This window comes from Patagioenas fasciata, chromosome 1 (genome assembly GCF_037038585.1).
Source record: "Patagioenas fasciata isolate bPatFas1 chromosome 1, bPatFas1.hap1, whole genome shotgun sequence".
NCBI classification, from domain to species: domain Eukaryota; kingdom Metazoa; phylum Chordata; class Aves; order Columbiformes; family Columbidae; genus Patagioenas; species Patagioenas fasciata.
In genome coordinates, this window is record NC_092520.1 from 10,771,767 (window position 1) to 10,796,475 (window position 24,709).

General features: G+C 37.9%; 1 protein-coding gene across 1 annotated transcript; it reads right to left on the reverse strand.

Annotated features, from left to right (window-relative positions):
- Window positions 1-1,574: 1,574 nt before the first annotated feature.
- Window positions 1,575-20,305, reverse strand: CHORDC1 (cysteine and histidine rich domain containing 1). Its single transcript, XM_065832592.2, has 11 exons — window positions 20,085-20,305; window positions 14,693-14,742; window positions 12,484-12,540; window positions 11,853-12,013; window positions 11,170-11,270; window positions 10,169-10,227; window positions 9,085-9,155; window positions 8,753-8,858; window positions 6,937-7,056; window positions 6,180-6,242; window positions 1,575-5,688 (listed from the first exon to the last, which is right to left on the reverse strand). Exons 1-11 carry the CDS (start codon window positions 20,146-20,148, stop codon window positions 5,545-5,547), a joined length of 996 nt encoding a protein of 331 aa, XP_065688664.2. The 5' UTR covers window positions 20,149-20,305; the 3' UTR covers window positions 1,575-5,544.
- Between the last annotated feature and the right edge of the window lie 4,404 nt (window positions 20,306-24,709).

A 24,709-nucleotide genomic window follows, 5' to 3' on the forward strand; every position in this document is an offset into this window, starting at 1 on the left:
CAGATCTACAAATAAAGAATAATCCTGAACTGAACACTTTTGTTGTAGGTTTGTTTCCGAGTAGACACTCCAAATGTTAACTGCTTTCACAAATGAAAGCAGAACACTTAAAGTTTGGGTTAATGCTTATGTATACAACAATATAACCTGATCACAAAGCATTCCCTCAAAACAAATTAGGTCCCTTGGGGTCTAAAAGCGCACAGTATCAACTCTGCCTCTTACACATCTGTCTTACTTTCAATAGAGGAAGAACAAATCAGGTTTAGCATGCATATTAAACTACAAACACATTAGGTTAATTTTCTCCTAAGCCCTGAATTCAGCAATAATATTGCAGTATCACTATCATAAGTTTGAAACACATTTTGTACTAAAAATATTTCATAAATGGTTGTAAGGTAACAGCCTCCAGGTAGCTCTCAATGGCTTCTGTTGCAATGCAGCTTTTATTAGTATTAAACCAGAAACTAATTTTTCAAATACTTGTTTCCAGTTATTGACAAAAATTGTTTATTCAAGAAGATGCTTCCTTCTCACATAGAAGTGCACTGGCTGCAGAAATACCTGCACGCTTCTTGGACAGCCAGAATCAGTCATCATAGAGGTTGGTCAACCGAGCTAAAGAAAGAAAAAACCCACAATGATGTATTTCGCATCCCACCCGATGACAGGTATCTGCTCCTGCAGCCTCTGTCCTTTCAGGTTCATAGGACTGACCACAAACACGTAGTTGACAGCGGTCACATGCAGAGGCTCTTCAATCCTGTTCATGCCAACATTGTGTCAGCAAAACATAGTATTCCAAGTTGAACAGGAAAATGTTGACTTTATGAACAGGGGTTGACATCTGTGCTGCCCACAGAGACGTCTCAAGGATCGGACCCTTTGCCTGCCCATCCTGCTGACATCCTATCTCCCCTTCAGTTTGCAAACACAAAGAAACTGAGTTAGCGCAATTAACATTTGGCACAGTAACTGCGCATTAGTTCATAATGTCTGTGACAGTATCCTGTTTTTCTGTTCAAACACCTACCCAAATTTTGAGGAAACACAAAGTTTTTATCACCACAGGAAATTTCGGTCCCCAAGAAGTGAATCCTTTTTCTCTTCATCGCAGGAAGAGAGGTTTTGATGCATATCTCCTTCCTTTTTCCAGGAAACCAAGAAATTAGAAAAAAAAGCACCAGAGCTGGAGTATCTTCAGCATTTTTAAAAACTGCCCTAACATTGTACTTGAAATTATTCCAGTGTCAATAAGTTCGTGACAGCTCAAAATTCTCAGACAGGACAATTTCCACGAATGAGACAGGCCCCCATCTGAGTAGTCACACTTATCAAACTGCTGCAAAACCTGCACGTCTGGGCCAGGCTGTTGTGTCAGAAAACAACAGGCAAAGAACCAAACCAAGGGGTGGGGTAAAAACCCTTCGCCACACACTTTCCCTCCTATGTAGACTGACCTGTAGGAAATGGCCACTTCTATTTTATTTCTACAGTGGTACTGCAAATGCAAAGAAAGTTCTCTCTCATGACAAAAGAATTAAAAAAAAACCAACCCAAAATGCAACCAGCATGTAATAAGAATTTTATTGAATACATTTAGAAAAAAAACTAGAACATGAAGTCATGAGATTAATTCCTGCATATGTAAGTTTTATGAATGTGCAGAATCAAATAACCATGCAAAAAGACATCTCCCCAACTTTAATTCAAGACTCTCATAATGGGAAAATTAATACCATCATAATACAGTGTTCCAGACACGTAACTCATTACCTTAAAAAGGATCTCATTCCTGAATGGAGATTAAAAAAAAACAGTAGCAATTGGGAAAGACCAATGATTAACAGGTACAGTATTTAAACAGTACTCATGCCATGTTTAAAGAATGCAAGCAAAGGATGCATTGTTACATTTGTTTTTTCTTTCCAAGGCAAAATTCCTATTAAAACTAGTCCCTAAACTACTGAAATGGTGACTTGATAATGTACATGTTACAGAACATCATCCAATAGAAGATTTTTTTCTCAAGTTACATCAGTGCCATGAAAAACATAAGAGCTGGGGTAGCTGAACAGCCCAGTGCTTAACAGTGTATTCACATTAAATTCCAGCTCCTCCAAATGTTGTTACAGATGGCGTATAATGCCAGACAGGAAAACGGGCTTATACAGGAGGGAGAAGATAAAAATTTCTGTCACAAATTTGTATACTCATACAATATTTCATATTAAAATGTGATTGTAAGGGAAAAGTTTCAGATGCACCCTGCCAGTCAGTTCTGAGACATGTAACACGCTGTCAACATGTGGAACATGTAAACCCATACTGAAACACACTACGGCTTCTAAAGTGTCAATGATTATAAAAATATAGCTAGACTGCAGCAAGTTAATCAACTTGTTAAATACAGCACAACTTCTGAGAACATAAAAAAAAGGTTAAATTTAACTGCAAGTACATACCTGTCTGCAATTCAGTTTCACTATTATTAAACCGGTGAAAGCCTGTAGGATCAAAAATTCACTTAGCTTGCTTCTCAGATGTTGCTTTTGAGAAAGTATTGTCATTGGTCTGGTATATTACAGATAGTTTCACCTTTCCTCCACATTTACTAATAAAATGTCCAGCCACACCAATATTCCACTGAGTGTCAGCTATCACTACCCACGTCAAGATGTCATTTCATCAAATAATCAGGATCAAACACCAGCGTGTTGTAGACTGATCTAAGCAACCGATCAAAACACCCAAATTCAGTCAGAGATATAAAGCTTTTGCAGGCTGATCATAGATGCAGATATCTGGTTATAAAAGGCTGCTGCAAATTAATGCAATTAAACAAGAGACTCATGGTAGTCTATGCAATTTGAAAGTTCATAATTTTAATGTGAAAAACATCACAGGTTATGGAAAACTAGGCTGTTATTTGTAAAACCTGCAGCTTCTTGGCTGATCAAAGCTGGGGTTTCTCTGTTTACTTACTTTCTTAAACAGGTGAATTTTGAACTTGGTTTTATTGTCATAGATGGGGAAAATCATTATGGAACTCCTGAGGTATCTATAATTTTCTGCTGAAGGTATAAACAACAGTAAAAGAGTAGGAAGAATGAATAAAGAGCAAAAGCAAAGCTGAGGACTATGTTTACAGGAGCTTTCTTCTACTTACGACCACATTGACCCAGCTGCCAGCAGAACATACTCTCAAAAAACAGCTACGGGGTCCCAAAGCCTCCACCAGTAACAGCAGAAAGTCCATTCATCCACAATTTTCTCCATTTAGCATTTAGTATTCTAAGGCAGCAGATGACTTGCTTAAAAACACAGATTTTCCCAAGAAGTTCCACTTTCCTCATAGTTCTTTAAAACAGATTTTACATGATGTAAACCTACTGCAGGAGGATGTAGATAAACTGAAGATATATGAAAAAAAGTGGAACACATGAGATATCCAGGGTATTTATATATCCGTACGGATAAGTATGTTTGAACTTGCTTGTTAAATAAGAACTTTATCCTGGCTTTTAAACATGGCTCATTTTGCTGTCCAAGCTCAGAGTTCCGCACGCAAAACCACAGATGGCACGTGACCAGGTACTGCGAGACGGAGTTTTTCATTCACTGAAGTGATTGCTCTCAGTATTTTACTGGCAAGAGTTCCACTTTTTGCTTCAGAACAGACCAGGGAACGTGTGTATGATTTTTAGAGGACCAATCGCAGGCATATGTTTTTTTGTAAGCTTGTACCCTATCACTTTATAGTACTTGCCATCTTCAATTTTTTATTTTTTTTTAGCAGTAAATAGAATCTTTTAGGCAGAACTTAGAGCTGGAACATTTAATAGCTGCTCAAGGAATAAGCAACCATACTCCCTCCAAGTCAATAAAGAAACAGGATCTTGAAATAAAGGTAAAGAAGCACCAAAAAAAATATTCATATTTACAGCACTGTAGTTACTTTCTTGGTGTTTAGGGATGGTGTCTTTGGTAATGTATTTCCTACTACTTTAAGCATGAAGTAGGATTTCAAGTACTGCTAGAGACAGAACTCTGAGCTCAAGTCAAATTATACCTGTTGGAAAACAGTAAGACTCTTAGGAACCCACATTTAAAGCCTTTACTTCGCTCTGTTTCTCCTGGTGTTATTCCAGGTCTGCCAAGGGAGGCAGATGAGCATCCACACATTTCAACAGTCCACAGGACTGCTTGTTTCCATATGTAAGTTTTGGCACAATAAATAATGGTGTACACTTTACATGACTTATACATGAAAACATCATTTTTCTTTCAGCTGCAACCCAAAATTAAGGAACTATGTCAAAAAGGAAAAGAAAACAACATGAGTTGCTGCTTTAGAAAGTCTCATCTTTAAAACTATCCTGTTTTCAGCGCCAAATCTTTACTGATGGAGAACTGAAAACAAAAACAAGGTCTTGATTTCTAACTACAGCGTTTTGCTTATGCTGTTTGAAAGAAATAATATTTTTAAAAGTAGTTTAATTCAAAGGTACAATTATGATTTGAGACAGACATTTTAAAGCTTGTCATTTGTTTCTCCTAAGATCTGTCCTGTGGATAAAATTTAATTCTTGGATTACCATCCTCACAAACAAGAGCTATGCATGGAAATAATTTTCCTGAGACATCTACAGTGTGTATTGTCTTCTACTGCACATATGCACCTACTTCAAAAAGAGATTAATAATTTTGAATGTTGCAGAATAGGACAGAATATACATTCTAAACACTGTCCAATATCTACAGCACCTTGGTAATTTTACAATACTCTGCTGTTCGTATATTATCCACCACTGAGCTGCTAAGTTACTCAGACATTTCACTGTCCACTTACTTTTATATATAACAATTCAAACACCAAAAGTACAGGAGTAAAAAAAAAAAAAAAGCCCTCTTGCCAACTTTGGTTTTATTTTAATCTGATCTCCTGCTTTTATACATTAAAGGCAGCAAAAGAGTCAGCAAGTACTGAAATCCTTAGCAAAATACCGTTTATTCCATCCCTTCACAGTCAAAAGGTGTTCTAAAAGTGTTCTTTCGTATTTGTTTATGTACTTTTTAATTCTAGATGCAGAATTGCATGTGAAACACTTCATAAACTCACCATTTTTGTACCTGTATTACTGTATGCTTCACAATGAGCAGTGCTGAATTTAACATGTGCTATCCCGTAGGTCCAGTCTAAAACCAACACTTGAAAAATTAACACCCACAGTGGACTGAGAATTAATCTATTTGGACAGTCAGTGCACAGTAGGTAAGGCTGTAAGCAAAGGGCAATAGTTCCTTTACTCTAGATCTCCATGGAGACACTCCAACTAGAATAAAAATACTCATGGGAGCAAGAGGAGAAATAGCTATTACCCTTCAGATTTACACCCCCATTTACTGTGCAGCAAATTTCTTTGTAGAATGGAACATATGATCTAGAATTAAAAAAAAATAATCTATATAAAAGTTAAATATTTGATTACAGTAGCAAGTCACCACTTCATATGGGAAATAACTCGTCTCTTGGAATCATTATTGATCTGAACTCTCTTTTTTTTGTTCTGTGTTGGACACGGGTAATTCAAGACTTGCCCATAATAGGGGCTCCGCTTTTCTCATAGTGAGCTCAATCTTTGTAGCTGTCATGTTCACATAACTCCTCTTTACATCAATTACCTAGAAGAGAAAACATATTTCACACTTCAATTTAAGAAACAGACTGCAAGGTATTTGGGAGTTCAGCTAGGAAGAGCAACTTATCATTAAAATTGAGTAGATGTTTAGGCAGATGGAGTTCCCTCTGTTACCCAGAAAAGTCAGCCCTCTCCCATTTCCAAGCTATGAACATATGCCTATGCATATATAACATATACATTGGTCTAACACATACATGAGCATGCGACTACATAGTATCAAGGGTTTCCTGCAACACCACTGTCATGGTTTTGGGATCACAAAGGACCTCAGGAGGTCACTGCCTGCTCAAAGCAGTGTCAACTGTGAGGTCATACTGATCACTTGGGGCATTAGATTCAGATTTAATTTAATTATTGAATGGCATGTAACTGAATTTCAATAAGCAGAGAAACAAGGAAAAATGTTCTGAAAGAGAAGCAGCTAAGGTTTGATTTTTTTTTTTAAGATAGAAAAATTATTCTTATACTTACTCCCCATAATTTCACACTGCGATGAAATTCCTTTTCTCCTTCAAATACAATATGTATATTTAACTTACAGGAAAAACAAAAGAAAATTTTGTCAGGCTAATTAAACATTTGACAGCTAAGGTATGTTTAAGTAAAATTTATCACATTAAGAGTCAGATCCTACAATGAACAAAGTGATCAAATTATCCCTCAGACATAGAAGTGAAAATCCATTCTAATAGATTCTGATACAGTGTCATAGTCAACAGTGGTTTCCATCCTGGAAGCTGTATCATTATCTCCAAATGTGCAACTGAGAAGTCGGAGAAGCATTCTAACGCTTGTTTAATACTAGTAGCTGTGAAACTGCATATCATGAAGAACAATATTAAATTACATTAAGCCAAATACAATTAAATCATCAATCTATAATTATTTACACATATCACCAAGTAAATCCACCACAATCAGGTTTCAATTGCCGAAGTCAAATTAAAGATATTTTTAACATATTATGTTGTAGCTAAAAAAGAAAGAAAAAAACAAACCCAAAACATTACAGATGTCCAAACAGAAGGAGGGAAAAAAAAAAACAAAAGAGATACACATAGTTGAACAAACACAAATGCTAAGAAAAAGTCGCTACTCAGAAAAGATTCTTATGTTACCTCTGCCTTGTAAATAAAGTAAGAAGCCAGATTTTCCTAACTTCAAGCTGCTGGAAGAATTAAAAAAAATATATATATATGAAAAATTACATCTTAAGATAGATACTCACCATAGTGCTATTTGCTTCTACGTAGCTGAGCTCAGGAACAGAGTTTTTAGCATATACAGAAATAGTCACTTCTCCTCCAGTTTGGTGCCAATCATGTCTGCATGGAACTACCTTCTTACCCTGTTGTAAGGAAAAAGGTACAGAAAAAAAAAAAAAGAGGGTAAATGGCATTGAGGAGTATTTTTACAAGATTAATCAGGATAAAAGCTCAGGACTATTTTAATAGCCAATAAGCATAGCTAATAAGGTCTATATTTCATGTTCACAGGAGATTGCAAGACTCCATTAACATCCTTTTTTACTAATGTTTGAGCTACTGGTTCCCAACAAACATTAGAGGTGAAAAAACAAATTAAAAAAAAGCCAAATCAATGGTTACGACAGAGACTACAGTAAGAAACCCGGACATGGAGATAGAAAACCAAAAAAACCCGAATACCAAAAATAAAAATAAATCTTATGTGCTGGATTAACTTCCTTTTCAAGACCGCAGTTATCAAGCAGGTAGAAAGCAAGTGAACAAAGAAAGCCATGTCTCCAAGAAACTTCCATATTACTGCAAAAAAATATTGAATATTACCCTTTTTTCTCTGACGCAGGAAAAATAAATGGTGAAAAACAAGAAAAGACCAACAAAAAGGTAAAGCCAAAAACGCCCCGGTAGCTAGAAGCCTGTTATCTCAGTATACTCATGTTTAATATACACATAGTTTCTAAACATCTGGGTAAATTCTTTACATGAATATTCTCCTGCTCACAACTCCAGCTTTTTTTCTTAATCTTTCTATTCTGTATTTGAAAATACTACTTAAACACAAACATAACTTCAAAGCAACCAGCAATTCCATGACTTGAAGGAAGTAAAGGACTTGTGAAGTATTTGTTACAGAATGATGTAATAGAACTACACTTCTTAGAATTTATGTTTATTTTCTTCTGTTAAATGTTACTGATGTTTGCAGTATTAAACCAATTTTGCCTCAGCAATAAACAATATATTCATAACAAGAATTTTGTCTTCACATGCATCTAGTATGTGACCAGCTAAAGTTTTTAAAGTAAGTGTTCAGTTGCATTATTACGCTCTTTAATATTCTCTAAGAACCTTTTATTCTCTAAGAATATTTTTCACCTTGTAATTCTGCAGTTTGTTCACAATACTGCAAAGAAATAGCCACAAACTAAACAGATGCTCTGTCTGTGTGTGTTATAATGGTGGCTAAACCAAAACAGTGCATTAGATTCAGATCAGAAAAACAGACAGAAAAATAAAAATAAGCCAAATTAGACAGAAAGAGGCCATTCCGTCCCCACCCATGGAACCTTATCTGCCCTGCCATGCCGACCTAAACAACTCAAATGCTGTGAATGAACCTGAAGCACAGTTATTTTACCACAGAACATGTACAGTTGCTCTCTTTACTGTCTTTGGAAGAGGAAAGATTTCTAATAACCTCACTTTAAAGGAATATATAGCAAACATATTCTATACAGAATACCATAGACTTTCTCAAGGTACAAATCAGAAAACACTGCTTTTTTTCCAGAATTTGCCAAAAGCACTTTTACTATAAAACAGAGGTATTATATTTATCATGAAAACTAAAGGTTGTACTTTGTTACAAGTATACTCCTACCACAGAGCACTTTAAATTCCATTTCACATTGTCACGGTGTACGTACCTTCCATATTATTTCAGAGGCAGTAATCCATAACAGCTCAACTACACTAATAACTCAATCAAGCTACAAACTACTTTTCAGTGCTCAAAATTCAGAATGGCCAGGTACAGAATACAACATAAATGCTACTTACCGCATCCTTTTTAGTCCATACATGTGTTCCTGTTGTGCAGCCCTCTTGAGCTAAAAATGTGTTGAAGTCAGATGTTTTTCTTTTACAGCAGCTCCAATACTTCATCCTTGAAAGTTCACAAAGCAATCAACAAACAATATTTAGGACACTACTTACTGTGCATACTTAAGATCTTTATTTTGTGCAATATAATGTTAATTTAGTACACCCCCTTCCAAGTATTGTCATTTCTGATTGAAGAAGAAATACAGAATGAAAACAAGGCAACATTTACAAGGAATCCGGAACACATAATAGAATAATTAAAAAATTAAAGTTAACGGAATACTAACCCTTCATGGAATATAGGTACACCAGAATGGTATATACATACTTCTTCTGTGCTGTGTGGTCCTTCGTACGTCTAGTAAAACAAAGCATTTAAAGTGTATTGCTGTTACAGGATGTGGACCAAAGGAAAAAGTAAAACAAAACAAAACACAACCTACAACAGAAATAAAGCTTTTGAGTAAATAATCTAAACCAAATGGCTTCCCCTAGCTTTTCAAAATAGCCATTTGACCTTCATTCACAAAATTTCCCTGGCACTCTACTAACATTCAATGGAGTATGTCAATGATGTGATGACCTATCCTCATAAAGGTCACTTCAGATCCCCAAGATATCTTTAAGAATACTCTGAATATTCAGAGAAAACAAGTTAACTGGAAAATAAATTCATTTTATCATTCATAAACCACATGGATCCTCAAAAGGCAGTAAATGAAACAATATACAACTCTGCCACTGAATATCACATCAGCTCTTCCTAAAAACATACAAAAGACTGCTATAAATTCTTCTGTCACTAGAGTTTCAGGAGAAAATTCAAAATCTGTCAGATGTGAAATACCTATTTAAATTGCACTGGCTCGTTCTGTATAGCACAAGGGTGTCAGTATAAAAAGCTTTCAGTTTGACTATGTAATATAGAGACTAATTTTGGTGCTAGAAGTGTTCAAGAATTTTATTTGCGGATTCTTCTAGCACAAACCATTAATTGATAAGATCTGCAGATGCTTCTGATCTATACACAGATTATCAAGAACAATTAAAGTGTTATTAGTAACCCACCTCTCACCAACATTTTATTTAACATTTTATGTTGAAATACATCAGTATCATGAATTTGGCAGACATACAGATTAGAAGTTCAGGACACACTTAAGAAAAAGTAAACTTACTGCATCCCCAGCACAAAACAGCCCACACTTGTCCACACTAAAGTATGTAATCAAATGTTCACTCGCTAAGCCTGATGGACTTTGTGCCATTTCCAAATCAAATTGTGGCACACAAAAAGCACCCAAGAAAGGAAAACGGAACTGCACACAATAGTTTAGCAACTGGGTTTAAGAATGAAACTGGATCACTTACTTTAGAACAGCCTGCATTTTTACATGCCGTCCCAATCTTGATTTCATCGCTGTCTTCCTCTGGAAACAGAAGCATATTACAGAAAATTGCAACTGAATTGCAAAATGTACTAAACATTCTGCTTTTATTAAGAAGTAAAATGAGCTAAGGAGTAGACTAGGGAAAAAACCCAAAGTCTCAAACTACTGATATTCTGCCTGGCACTTAAGTCTGACAGAAAAGTACAATGAAACAAATTATGCAAGCATCCCAAAAGCTGTATTACCCATGCATCAGATTACAGGTTCCATACCTTTACTTTGTTTTAACTGGGGCAAAAAAAATGATGACGAGAATTATTACAATCATAGAGAAAGAGAGCAATTACTTGTTGGGTTTTGTAAAACTAAGACTGTAAAAGGCTCCAATTGTTTTCTATGAACACACACCAAGGAAAGAATGTGGATACCAAGTAGAAAGAAGAGGTAAATGACAGCTTTGGCACAAGAACAAATAGCTGCAAATGAAATTAAAAGTGCTTCTTAAGAAGCCATGTAGTTCTGAAAGCAAATTCCAAATAAACTGTGGAAAGTAAAAAAAGAGGAAAAACAGACGAGGGAGAACCAACTAGTCTTCAGAGGAACTTCAACAGTTTATTTAAGACTTTATATGATACTGTGTTTGCAAAGACATAGGAGTAGAGTTAATTTCTTGGGAAACTCTTTCAGTCATCCAGAAATGCATGTTCCCATCATGTCCATTCTACCTGAATATCTTACAAAATAGGCAGTTCAAATAATTTGAATAGGAACATACTGCTTCTAACACCCAAGTCTCCACACTGCTCACATTTCAACTTTGATTATCATTCCCTAGACCGGAAGGTATTTCCCAGACTATTAAGAGCAAGGATATAATTACATGACATAATTACTTCGGAAACAACAACAAACAAAACAGCATTTCAGTTATCTGTGTGACAATTAGCATCATATTTCTGCTTAACCTCCCTATATCCTTACCTTTTTTCTCTTCGTTTTCTGATGACAGTTTCAGTTTATCTAGTGCTTGCTTCAAGGAAGCTGACACTTTCAGCTGTAAGTTTGTCATTGGCTCATCTGGGCTAAAAAAAAAGACCATGTAATCATGTCAGCTTCATGAAAACCAATTTTAAAAAGGTAACAAAGTAGTAACTTTCAATCTTGCTATAAGGCTCTTCCTTTCCAACCTCCCTTACAACAACAAACAAATCAGATTTGTAAATGCCAATTCTTACTGATAATGGGAAAAATAGATTAGAAATTTCGAAGGCAGTCTGGGCCTTCAACAGAAAACCCTACATATAAACCCTAAATAAAGAGAGAGAGAAAGAAATCTAAATAAAAGCTCCCTAAAATTATTTTTATGACTGTTTAAAATACTAAACACAACTTCTAGTGGCATACTAAGCTATAGGCTTTAGACAGTTTTTGTTTCTTGGGAGGCTAAATGCTGAGAGATCCAATATTACCTTGTCCTAAGCAGAGGTCTTTTATCTCATTTTGAAGCTTAAGATAACACCATCCCTGCTACCAAACACAAGCTCTTTTAAAGTTAATTTGGGAGTTTTTACACTATACGAGATGCGAAACACTGAATAACCGAACAAGCTTTAACTTGGCCAACTGACCACAAATCTGGCAAAATTTAATTCTGTATACCGTACCTTGGCCTTTTAATTGTTTCCAATGGTTTTGGTGCCTGAATTATGTGTTCTTGAAATTTGGGTTTCAGTTCAGCGAGCTCCTTTCGTTCAGAGGTAGTTTTGACTTCTGGTTTAACAGGCTCAGGAGGTTTCTCACTGTTATGGAAACCCTTTGTGCAGCCCTATTATGGAAAGCATATGTTTATATATATGTGCTGTAGTCTGTGCACACAATTAAAAATTATCAAAATCTGCAACTGATTTATTTCTTCAGTCCCATCTTCTCCTTTAGTCTACGCTAAACACTGGCTGCAAAGGAAATCCTAGAACTGAAACGGAAAATCTCTTAATTTGGAAATATGTTAAAGAAATATACCATCCTTCCCATAATCAAGCAAAGTAACAAAAAGTATTGACCTTCTTTCATTGTTAACAAGCGTCTAAATAGATTTTGAGAGAACTAATTATAACCATTAAAGCTTGAAAATGAGACTCAACATCAACATTATACCAAGAAAAATAGTGCATACAAGATTTAAGACAGTTTTTAACAAACGTACACAAATTTCAAACAGGTAAGCATATGTACAATTTAATATTTATGACTATCATTTGACAACTATAAAAATCGTAAATAATCATGAGTACATACCGCAATGCTTAAGAAGTCAGAGAAATCTGTTGTTCTTCTCTTACAACATGACCAACCCTATAAACATTTTAGAATAAAAACACACCAAGCATGAGTGCCTTAACTTGGCAACAGCTTATAAAAAGCAAAAGACTAATTATATTCCTTTACAAGCTGCAATATATCAGGATTAGAGTTTTTTTTTTTCCTTTCTTTGCACAATATTGTCATCAACTGCATTTTTAAAAGCCAAGACAGAGAAACCTGTTATCGCTGCCACTTCTAGTTCACTCATACTGCCTTAGTCAACAGTTCAGTAAATGTGAGGCAATATTTCCATGACAAGGTATGCGCCAATTCCGTACGACAGAAAACAGAAATGTTATGTTATGTCATAAAGTAACACGTAAACAAAACAAATACTATACCTGAGACTAGACTCACCTGTGGCATAATATACAGGCTCCCTTCCTAGAATGATGAGGATTTTTTCTTTCCTTGAGCACTAGTCAAGTCTCACAACTGCTTATTTCCCACCACAATGCTGGAGATCTGCCTTGTATAGCCATCTAACTATATCAACCAAGGGCACTTTTTTATTATATGAACCAGAAATCCAATTTTAGAGAGAACTTATCTTGCCTCTGTGGATAATGTATATTACAACTTCAAGTACTTTATTAAAGGCAACAGGTTGACTAATAAGTATACCACCACTTCGACAGCTTAAGCACTGTAGCACAATGGGTTTTAGGTACGTGGTTCTGAAATATCTTCAAAATATAAACTATTTCCACAGGCAAGGAGACAAAAGGTTCACTCTGTCTGCTTACATTATCTAGAATTCATAGTAAGAAGAAAAATGCCCGTACAAAATGATAAATTTGTAATTAAACCAAGAGATAAGGAGATGAGGGAAAGGAATACTTGTTTTAAAAATGGTGCATATATAAGAAAAAGAGGGAGTACATATTTTGAAGTAACTGTATAATTTATGTCTTCATAATTAGGTAGAAGCTTTATGTACTGTTTTATGAGTACAACTATAATTTTAGACTATGACAATTTGTTTTGTATAAGTCAAGGGTGTCAAACTCATTTTCATCAGGGGCCACGTCAGCCTCGCAGTTGCCTTCCAAGGGCTAAATGTAATTTTAGGACTGCATAAATGTAACTACTCCTACTTAGACTCCCAGCCTAAGTAACTGTATTGTATTTGATCTAAGATCATCCCTCCCAATCTGCTAGCGGTACGCTGTGGCTGACTCCGGTGTCACGTACTGCAATATGAGCAACAGCTCACAGAAAACACGCTACACAACATATACGCACAAACTTCCATAAGCCCAAAAGACAGCACATTATGGAACAGGGACGAGATACGCTGCCAGCAGCAGCAGTTCCTTAATATCAAGAAAAAATGCTTGCCTCAAAGCTCAGTTAAACTGCAATTTGGTGGCCTAAGAAAGGCCACTTAGGCTACATCTGTATGAATACAGTAAACAACGTCAGGTTCCGTTTCTGGACAACAGATTTCTGACCATCCACTATTGTTAGAATGATTTCCATTGCTGTTTTATCAGTTGTGTCTCAGATAATTGCCTGTAGGCAATCCAGAAGCATCCAGTAGATCCTGAAGTAGGAAAACAGTTTAATATCACAAATATGGGCTATGCAGTTGGCCTAAGTACTGGAGACCAGTCACAGATATATTTAATTCACCACTAAAGATGTAGCCCAAGAATCCTGGACAGCTGCATCAGAGGCATGGGAACCAGCTCTAACTTCACCAATATACCTGTTTGTCAGATCAACAGAACACCACTATTTTTTACATCAGGTAAATGTCATATGCACATTAGTTCACAAGCCACATAAGATCTCAAGCAGCTGGTTTAAATTCCAAGCAGGCTAATTAAAGACTATGACACCTCTCAATGCCTCCAAAGACCTATTCAGAGAACTTAATTAAGCTGCTGGGACACCTGAAGCCAATCAATAGGAAATGTGTCATACAGACTTGCATGGCATTTAGAGCATATGAGTACAGTTTTTAATTTCTTCTGCAGTTTTGAGTAAATTTGCTTTTCTAATTTCATGGGGTTGCTCAAACAGGCTGAACATCAGTTTCTACATCACTGAAAGATCTGGAATGAAAAAGGAAAACGAGCATATTCTTTTACATGTATGGAAAAAGAAGGAAGACTTAAAAAGGTAGTTGCATACTCACTTTGAGAGCATCATGAAAGACTGGCACACCTGGATGATATGTGCATGAATCTGGAAGAAAATGAGTATTATTAATATTTAGGCATACTAAGAATCCTTACTCAATTGATCACAAACCCAGCAAAAATTTCACAGTTGCACAGAGCTGTCTCACTTCCCGAAGTGCACACAATTATGAAGGAAAACACCACAGAATAAGCTTTCTGAGTGTATACATTAAGCCTAAATAATACAGATATTTTTCTTCTGTATTATACACCACAAATGACAAAGCAGGCATCTAAGGAAAACTTCTGCTCCATGTGGAGCAGTTGCACAGAGCTGTCTCACTTCCCGAAGTGCACACAATTATGAAGGAAAACACCACAGAATAAGCTTTCTGAGTGTATACATTAAGCCTAAATAATACAGATATTTTTCTTCTGTATTATACACCACAAATGACAAAGCAGGCATCTAAGGAAAACTTCTGCTCCATGTGGAGCAAGTAAATTTTCTATGGACCATCCCTTGCCTTCATCAATAATTAATCCTTAATGGTAAATCAGAAGAAGTAAAAACATGACCCTATGGCCACCTGACAGACATAAAATATTGGTTTATAGCATCGAATACATGCATTTGCAGCTAATGAAGGCCTTCTATCTAGAAGCACTCTGTTCAAAAAATTATCTTAATATAAATCTCGAGTTCATTATTTTACTCATGATAATTAGCTTGTTCTTTTTTCACCGTTTGTGGTACCCCAGGTCATTTAAGGACCTGAACTCAAAGGCCAGTCTTCCACACAAACAATTAAGATATGTCAATGCTATTAATTAATAGGTTCTGTACAAACACTACACTGAAACATGAGTTGCATTAATTAAATTATCTTCACAGATGTTTATCAACACTATACTTTTTCATTAAGTAGCTGTTCCCTTTTTATTAAGTAGCTGTTCCTTTTTTATTTAACAGATGTATTTTTTTCAAGTGTAATATAACTGCTCTGATTATATCATTTCTCCCTGTCAAATACTGCAGCAATAATATTTTAATGACCTGACTGTAAAACTGATGAGAAACACTAAGTACCTCTCAGCCTTTAAAGCAAAATTTTTGTTGCTAGAAGCAGCTAAAATTAAAAGTGACACAAACAGTAACAATTTTTCTAATAAGCTTCCATTAAACAAAAGAGTGAAAATATCACAATTCACATAATAAGAGGTAAAAAAGAAAAGTGATAAATAACTTTATTGGTAATCTGCTTACAGATATTAAATGGGCTTAAGGACAAATAATTTTGTTTTCATTTTTTATAAGTATGTAGGTTTTTAAGAAATCTTGCTTAGTAGCATTTACTTTATATTTGGTGCCTCTAAGTCTAAGGCATTAATACAGTTTGACAGACATGTTGCTTTGAGACAACAGTTCCCACCTTTGCTCACAAGGCACATATTTTGGGAATTTAGTCCTTCAGCTGGACTTACATACTTACATATCCATGAACTTCTACCAATTCCTTCAGCTTCAGGATGAAAAGCTAATGCTTTTGTAAATGTAAGTTTCACAGAAAAAAAAAAAGTGTTTGTTTTGCATAAAGAGCCCAGGACTTCACAAAATTAAAAATAGAGGTTATTCTATTCCAGAAGTATAAAAGTATGTCATCAAAAGCATCATGGTAGTAAAACTAAGCTCTGTTTGCAGAAAAGGTTATTTCTGAATCAGAAGACCTAAACTAATATTTCTAATGCCTCACGGGCATATAGGTTGTAATAAGAGAGGTGCTGTTAGTGCAATACTTTTAGAGATCAAAACCACTTTACGATCAATTAGCTTAGGGATGGCTCACAAGCCAGACACTGACAAGTGTATTTGTCCATCTGGCCAGCCCCAATCCTTTTTCCTTGCTCCGTGAAGCACTCTCTGCAGCAGGTACATAATGGAGCAAATGACAGCCCAGCCTCTGCTGTCTTATGAGGGCCATGGATGTTCCACAGTAGAAAATGCTGAGACACAGAGTTCTGTAGTACCTCAAAAACAGGCAGCAAGAACCACCTGCTAAGCAGTCTGACCATTCTGCCTACCAGAGGACAGTAACACATCACTCATTTTCACTCATACAAAGTTCAACAACTCTTGTCTGACTAGAGTTTACATCCATAAAAATATCCCACCTCAGACTAGGTGGGTAAAATCAGGAGTTTAGCACGCATCAACAGCCACCTGAGCACACCTATTTCTGATCTGTTAGGGTGCAAGTTCCAGTCTGTGGTTGCTATTTCACATTTTTCACTGAAAAAAAAAAAAAAAATCAAGTCACCTCTCCAGAGTTTTTAACACCATTCCCTAACCAGGACAAATTAAGGCTTTTCAAAACAAAGCATTTTCTCTCACCCTCAGATAATTTTTGGAGATGCATTTACCACAAATTTTCAGGTTGTTTGGTGTTATTTTTTTTTAGGCTGATTTCACATTCAAACCAACCCCACTTTCACAATGTACACATTGCTGCCTGCTGTTACCTTATTGCTACATCCTTGCTTATTCATTGCAGCACTTTATTACGTCGTCTTGTTGAACGTCAGAGTAGAAAATGGTACAGGTCATCCGAACTCTGAGATATTTACAATGGAATCCTGTTGAATTCTTGAGGATTAAATGAGACACGTGTCTATATACAACTTGCAAACCCATCTGCCATCCTGTGGAAACACTCCCATGTTCTACAAGCAATGCTTGCAGCCTCAAAGCAATGGAAGGTCATTAAACCTGATAAACTTCATTCAGAACCTTGGGTAAGTTGATGCCTTTGAGCACTTGCTGAAGCTAGGAAGCTAATTCCACTGAAAACACGGTATGGCAACAGCTTATAAATAGTTCACAGAGAAAAGAAAGGCTTAGCCTGAGAAACAGAAAGCCATGGTAAAGACAGAGGATCAGAGAGCGCACTTTATAGGAAAAGTTTTAACTGTGGGACTACGTAAGGATAAAGAAAGTTGACTTTGGCCACACAGACTTAAAAAATTTAGCCTACAATTTCTTGCAACTCCATCCCAGAAATACAGAAAACATTTTTTTCATCAGATCTGTGATCATGTTTGTCCTACAGGTGCAACATAACTAACTTGGATCTGAGGGAAAAGGGTATAAACAAGCACAAAAGAGTACATGCCTCTGTTATGGCAATGGAACAAATTAAACTGTATTAAGAAAGATGCAAATCATAGCCTAAACCAAAAACCACTGCAGTACAGTGAAGAAATTGAGAGAAACACATATAACCTATACACATTCTGCCTGTTTGTGCATATCACCTTTACAGTTGTCATCAAGCAGCACTGCTCTCAAATCTAAACAAAATGTGCATATACCAGTGTTTTAGCAGCAAAATTTGACCAGACCTTGGATTAGAAATGTTCATCTGGCCACTCACAGCTTAAAAAAAAAAAGAATATTTCTGAAGTTAAGTTCTGCCTTCCATGTCTGATGCTGTACAAGTCTTCAACAGTATGGATTAACTAATAGTTAACACATCTAAAATGCACATGAAACATTTACCTTGCCAGGCACGCCATGGATTAATTCATAACTGTACACTCAGTCACAACTGTGTAGACATACTTTAATGCTTGCCCTCAGGCTGTTTTTTCTGTCTCTCTTTAACAGGAACACAGTCCTTCATGTCAATGAGTTGCCACTCATAGTTCAGAAACAATTAGTTTCTACAGAAATTTTCAGCTACCTGATTCTAAAGAGAAGAGATTAATAGCCTCTTATATCCATCATTACTATAGGAATATCTATACTGCAGGCTAAATGTAGACAAAAAACCTGAAAGATCCAAAACTGCTTTGAGGTCAGCAGGCCTTATTTTCTACCTGTTGCCATTTAAGAAAATTTCCTATTAATATATTGATAATAAAAGTATTAGATTATATCAATGCAAAACTTATTAAAGGGATAAGTATTTTGGTGTTTAACACATGTATTAGCCTTAATCCTCACAATATTTTACAAGTAAATGCAAACACAGTTCTGAAAAACAAACATTAGAACCTGACAGCCATACACAGCTACATATGGATTTAGATGCCTTATCAAACTTCATTAAGTGGCTTATGAATAACTACATTTAATTTTAGAACTGCTTAGTCTAGGGCACAATAATTTTAGTAAGTGTTCCAGCTATTTACCAAAACAAACTTCATCTCAATAAGTTATTTTTCCCAATCCAAGCACCACAATACTAGCATAGGGCTATGACAACCAGATTGCATCTACTACAACTTTGATCATGAACACTTGAACACATGGTAAAGAACTGTTATTTTACAAATACAGGTTATGAAGCCCCAATGAGAATTTTTAATACAAACACCCCTATCTGCTTTATCTTCTGTGGTAAAGAGGTGTGCGGGTGGTGGTGGAAGAGATCACTAAATGGAAACATTCAATCACTACATCTGCTTTTTCTGTTACTAATGTTAGTGAGTCTTACTCAAAATGCTGCCCCTCTTTGGAAATACTTAGCTCAGAAAAATAAACACACTTGATGCTATTGTTCTTAATCAGAAAACAGACACATGCTAGAACACGTTAGCCTACTTCTAATCTTGTGGGTCAGTAGAAATTAAGCTAATGGAAAGAGGCTATTCTAGAAATTCAGCCAACAGAGTTACATTGAGAGCGAGCCTGCTAGCAACTCAAATCACTCTCTTGCAGCTTCTGTGGAATTATGAAACCTGAAATGACAGCACTTTTAACATGTTTCACCAGGCACTGGATCCCCAGTATGCACAGGGAAAGCACTGCAGGAGCTCACGGCACTTGGCAAAGTAAAGTAGATACTTGTAATTACCTGCTGCAAGTCCACATACTACAGTCGTTGATACCTGCCATGTATTCAACACCCTCAGAGGCCATCTGCTGCTGGAGGCCTCCAGTTTCTACCTTTAGAACACACTGCAATAATGTACAGAACGGCTTCTTATTGCCTTTTTTCCCTCATACAGCTGTGAGCCGTTTATATTAATAAAAAGAAAGGCAGAGCCGGGCTCCCCGACAGCCCCGCATCACCGGGACACCGTCCGGGTTTCGCTGCCCAGTGGCCCGGCAGCACCGTCTGACCGCCCAAAACCGAGGCGGTACCAGCACCTTGCGGTGACAGGCAGGCCACGGCGAGAGGGACCCCCTTCCCCCAGCCAGGGCCTTCCCTGCCCGGGGGCCTGTGACAGCTCCGCGTCGCGGTGCCGGCAACGGGGGAGCACAGAGGGGGTGGCGGGGAAGCCGAAGACCCTTCCTGCAGACCCATCATAACCCCCCGAAAGAACCTCCCTCACCCCCCGGGAAGGGGGTGACAAAGAGGGAGGCACCCCGCGCCCCTCTTCCTTTTTCCCCCCCGCTCTCACCCTCCGTGTTGGTTTCGGGGTCGAAACGCTGGGCGCAGCCCCGGTTGTAGCACAGCAGCGACATGGCGACGGAGCGGCCGGCGGCGCTTCCTACCCCGCCGCTCGGCAGAACGGGAGCCCGGCGGGGCGGGAGGCGGCAGCCGGAAGCCGGGCAGCGCCAGAGGACGGGGCGACTCCCTCAGCGGAAAGAGCCGGCCGCAGCCTTCCGGAATCTTCAAGAAGCTTCGGGGGAAGGGGAGAGCGGGCACCCGTGACTGCGCAGGCGCTGCGGGAGCCGCGGCCAGAGCGGGAGGAGGCGGGAGGAAGGCGCGGGGTGACCGGGCGCCGCGCGGCGCATGCGCGGAGGGCGTGCGCAGCGAGCGGGTGGCGTGCGCATGCGCAGTGAGGCGAGTGGGCGGCAGCGGGTTCCCTGTCCCCGGATGGCCCTGCGGCTTTTCCGCCCACGGAGAGGCTGGCGCCGGGGTGAAGTATTCCTGGAGAGCCCTTCAGCTGTAGCAGGAGGCAGATTGTTGTTGGCTGTAGTGGTGCTCTCTGTTCCTAGGATCTGGTCGCGCCAGGCCGGCCTCCTCACAGTCTCGTCCCGCGGCAGGGCCCGGGCGGTGCTGAGGGGGCCCGGCCGCGGCTTGGCTGGCACGGGCTGTGGAAAGGCACCTGAGCGGCTGCGCTGTGCTCCCCTGCGGCGTGGGGTCACCAGGAGCCGGCGAGCACCTCAGCCTGTGGCCGGAGCTGTCGCTGGGCTGTAGCCGGGGGTGGGGGGGTGGGGGTAGTGATGGTGGTGGTGGGTGGACAGGTAGGGTGGGTGCTCGGCCTCTGGCGAACCTTTAATTAGTTTGGAAAATGTTGGTTAAGTCACCTCAAAAAAATATTTGGCCACATAAAAAGACAGGAAACTGAATGTTTGATTGCTGAATGTCTTAGATACATTTGATTTTGTTTGGTTTTTGATGGATTTGTGTATCTATTAAAAGGTTGCCTCATTTGCACAGAAACAAAGATAATTGCACCAGAAAGGACTATGAGAAAGATAGTTTTTTTAATGTTCTCTCTGTTCCCTGAGTGCTGTCAGCTGACCAGTTTGTGTCGTCCATAGTGTGCAAACCCCTTCGATGTCTTATAATAGGTTCTATATAATTATGGCTATGTTTCCACGGGTGAATACAAATTGATTTTTTCTAATTAAACGTCTACTGCACAGTTTTTAAAACAAAGATGCCTAGGTGTTTGTATGGCGTGTAACAAGTCCTAAGGCAGATGTGTAAAGAATGAACAGATTAAGTGATTCCTACAAGTGCCTCTTAAAAGGAAGTTTAAGGGTAATTAGGAGACTGTCTCCAATGTAGCCCTGAGCCTCTGCAAACTTACATGTTTATGTGAGATGCACCCCCTTGCTTCATTACCTGTCTGTTTTATGTAAAGATATGCATATTCTTGCTCAAGAAACACAGGTTCACTTGAGCTGTCAAATACTAAGTGCTTGCTTCTCATCTGAAGCTCCCATAGGCCTCTCATAAGACTGGGAGGATGAGCTGCTTAGTTTCAAGCAGAAAAAAAAACATTCTTTCGCTGTTCTCCAGCAGTATTTTAATGTATAAATACACGTGGTAATTTTGGAATGAAAGGAGAGAAGTAAATTTTATGCTTCCCTTTTGGATATGTTGGATATGTTATTTTATAAGGAGAGTGACAGAAACATTGCATAATTAAAGTAAGCATATTTGCATTGTTATTCGGGGGCCAAGAATTGTTCTTAAACATTTATTTCACCTTATATGCTGTAAGTGAAACTACCATATAAGAATAAAACCTGATACTGTAACATAAGTGGTGTGGTATTTTTGTGACTGTGATTGAATGTTATTAATAGTTAGCAAGAATGCTTTTTTTTAGAAGGAGCCAACGATTTTTGGCTTTGTGCAATGCAAAAAACTTACGCTTCTTCAGGGGCAGCAGCATCAGTTCCTGTTCTGAGGGTGTTTGTATAAAAATTCAAAAAGCATTATTTTACCAACATGGTATTTTCTGGATCAAACAATATCATTCTTATAGCCTTAGTAATGGAGTTTGGTTCACAGATAAAACTTGTGGGCAGAAAAATAAAGTTTTAAATCCTATATGTTCACCAAAAGTATCATGTGGTGCTATTCCATACCTACTTACTATCTCACTGATACGGAGACATGCCTTTACATCTTCCAGAAACAAATTAATCAAGAATGTTCAAAATTCTGTAGTGTATCACATTACAGAAAATGAAAAACTAATTTGAAAACTCATTTTGTTGTTAAATTTAACACAAGTATCGATTCTCTGAAGGTTACCAAGCTGTATCTGTTTTCTTTGTACATGATGTTAAATTGAACTAGCTTTTTGTTTCACAGAACAGTGTACAAGCAAATAGGGTTTGTAATTAAGTGGCTCTTCTGAAATGGCATATATTCTGCCTGCAGAAAATACCACAGTTTCACAGTACACAATAAGCATCTCACAGAAGTCTGCATAGCTTCAAAAAGGCAGTTTCCATGCTTGACAGGAAGGCATAAGAGATTTTTTCAATCCAGTTTTGAAAATTTAGGGAGTAACTTGTGCAAATAAGATTTAGATAATTATCTTCCTTGCATAATAATAGACTTTTAAGTCTCATTCCTGTATATTTTGTGTAGAAACCTCCGGTTTTTAACTGAGATTTGGAATGATATGGAGTAACTGCCTAACTGTTGGTCACTGGATTTTGGTTCCCTGGAACTTAAAACATTAAAAGTACATATATAATTTTTTATGAGTTTTGTCCCATGTGTGAAGTCTTCCAGACCGTTAGACACACTGTTGGACACACATCCTTAATAACTGGATCTTGTGTTGTTTGCTCTGAGATACTGTATCTGAGAAACAGTGAAGAGATTTGTGTTTGTATAACTTCTTTTAATTTTCTTTACATATGCTCTTTTTTTCTCACATTAGAAATTCTACACCAACAAAAATATGGAAGCACTGTTCCCCAATGAACACACAGGAGAACATGCTACTGCTCTGGACTTGTATGTCTGTGTGTTTGGACAGAATTAAAAAGTTGGTGGGAAATACTCTGTCAGCACCAGTCACACTGGTGGTGAGAACACCGTTTTGTTGCTGATCATAGATAATTACAAGATGTCAGAAATGTTCTGTTGGAGAGGGATTTTGGAGTAACTCTAGACAAGGTTGAGACTTGGTTAGTTTGTATAATTCCGTGGAAAACTGTCATTTCTGATGCAGCCATCACTGAGACTAATGGAAAGGGATGGGAAAAATCACTGGCTAGAAAGGGAAGCTACACATCTGCAGTCCTGAAATAGATGCACATTCTTAAAAGTAGTGATGATCGATGGGATTATTATTATTCTTCCTTCACTGGAAGCTTTAAAAGGAAGATTGGGTTTGTATGGTATGTGTTGGTTTTATGTATATGTGTGCACATATATATACATATCTATGAAACACTGCACAGATTTTATAGCCGAAAGCAGGAGTTGGTCCAGGAAGCTCCCATGTCTTGTTATTCAGGGGAGTAAAATTAGGTGATCAGACAGTGAAAATGAGTTTTTCTTGTGGTGAAGCAGTTCAATCTCTTTTTCCCAGAGAAAATCCTTTTTAATTCAGGATTCATTATCTGCAATCTGGACCAGAAGATTGAAGTGTCACAGCAATGCATTCATTGTGACAATATTTTCTTCTCTTTCTAAATCCTCTCTGCTTCCCCCAAAGTGGTAGTGAGACAGACTGAACCAGTACAACTGGGAATGTGTTTTTGTACGAATGGGAATTGCCTTTTGGAGTGCAGAGCTACTACCCATCCTGTGCTCTTGAGAATGTTTGCTTATTACCCCCTAGAGATGACCACTGTCATGTGAAGCTTTCTCATCCTTTCCACCCACCTGCCATGAAATATTATGCATTGTATTCTTCTTAATATATATGTTCCTAAAAAAAATAGTTCAATATTTTAAGGTCTTGTTATGAAGGTTTTCAGTTCAAGGCACTCTGTACCAAGTAGGAAGCCTCTACCAGGAATTATATTTGCTGCTTTAGACCGAACAGATGAAATGATCAGAATGGGATGTTGAATTCTGTCAAAAGAGACATTGCAGGGCAATTCTTTGTCAAAGACACTTCTAGGCAGGCAAAAGTGGTGTCTTCAGTGCGTTCCAAGCTTGAAAATCTATAATCAGATCTGTTGTGTTTTAGTAATGTTATCCGTGGTCAGCTGTCACTGCTAGGTACCATGTCACTTCACCCTTCCCTTGGCCACTGAACGCTTTCTGTGTGTTCTGACATGCTAGGTGTGTTTTCTCACTAATAACAGAGAGATTTATATCCCCTTTTTTTCAATAGAGCTAGATTCTGTGCAAAGATTTCCTCTGCCAAAAGCCACCTGGAGCTTATAGCAGTTAAAAATCACCCTGTCTTGCCCATGCTTAATGGAGTTTATACATGAGATGGTGATGAATTTTCAAGCATTTGTGACAGCAGGGTTTCAGTGTAAAAACTGAATCTGTAAATAAACTGCATGATTTAGTTCACTTCTCAAAATGTGGAATCTTCTGATTTTCGTGCTAGTTTGTTTGGTGGGAGGCCTTGGGTCCCACTGT

Coding starts and splice junctions, on each gene's coding strand:
- CHORDC1 (XM_065832592.2), bottom strand. CDS start 20,148: ATGTCGCTGCTGTGCTACAACCGGGGCTGCGCCCAGCGTTTCGACCCC. Junction 14,743..20,084: donor CCCCGAAACCAACACGGAGG/GTGAGAGCGGGG, acceptor ATTTTCTTCCAG/ATTCATGCACATATCATCCA. Junction 6,243..6,936: donor TAGAAGCAAATAGCACTATG/GTGAGTATCTAT, acceptor TTTTCCTGTAAG/TTAAATATACATATTGTATT.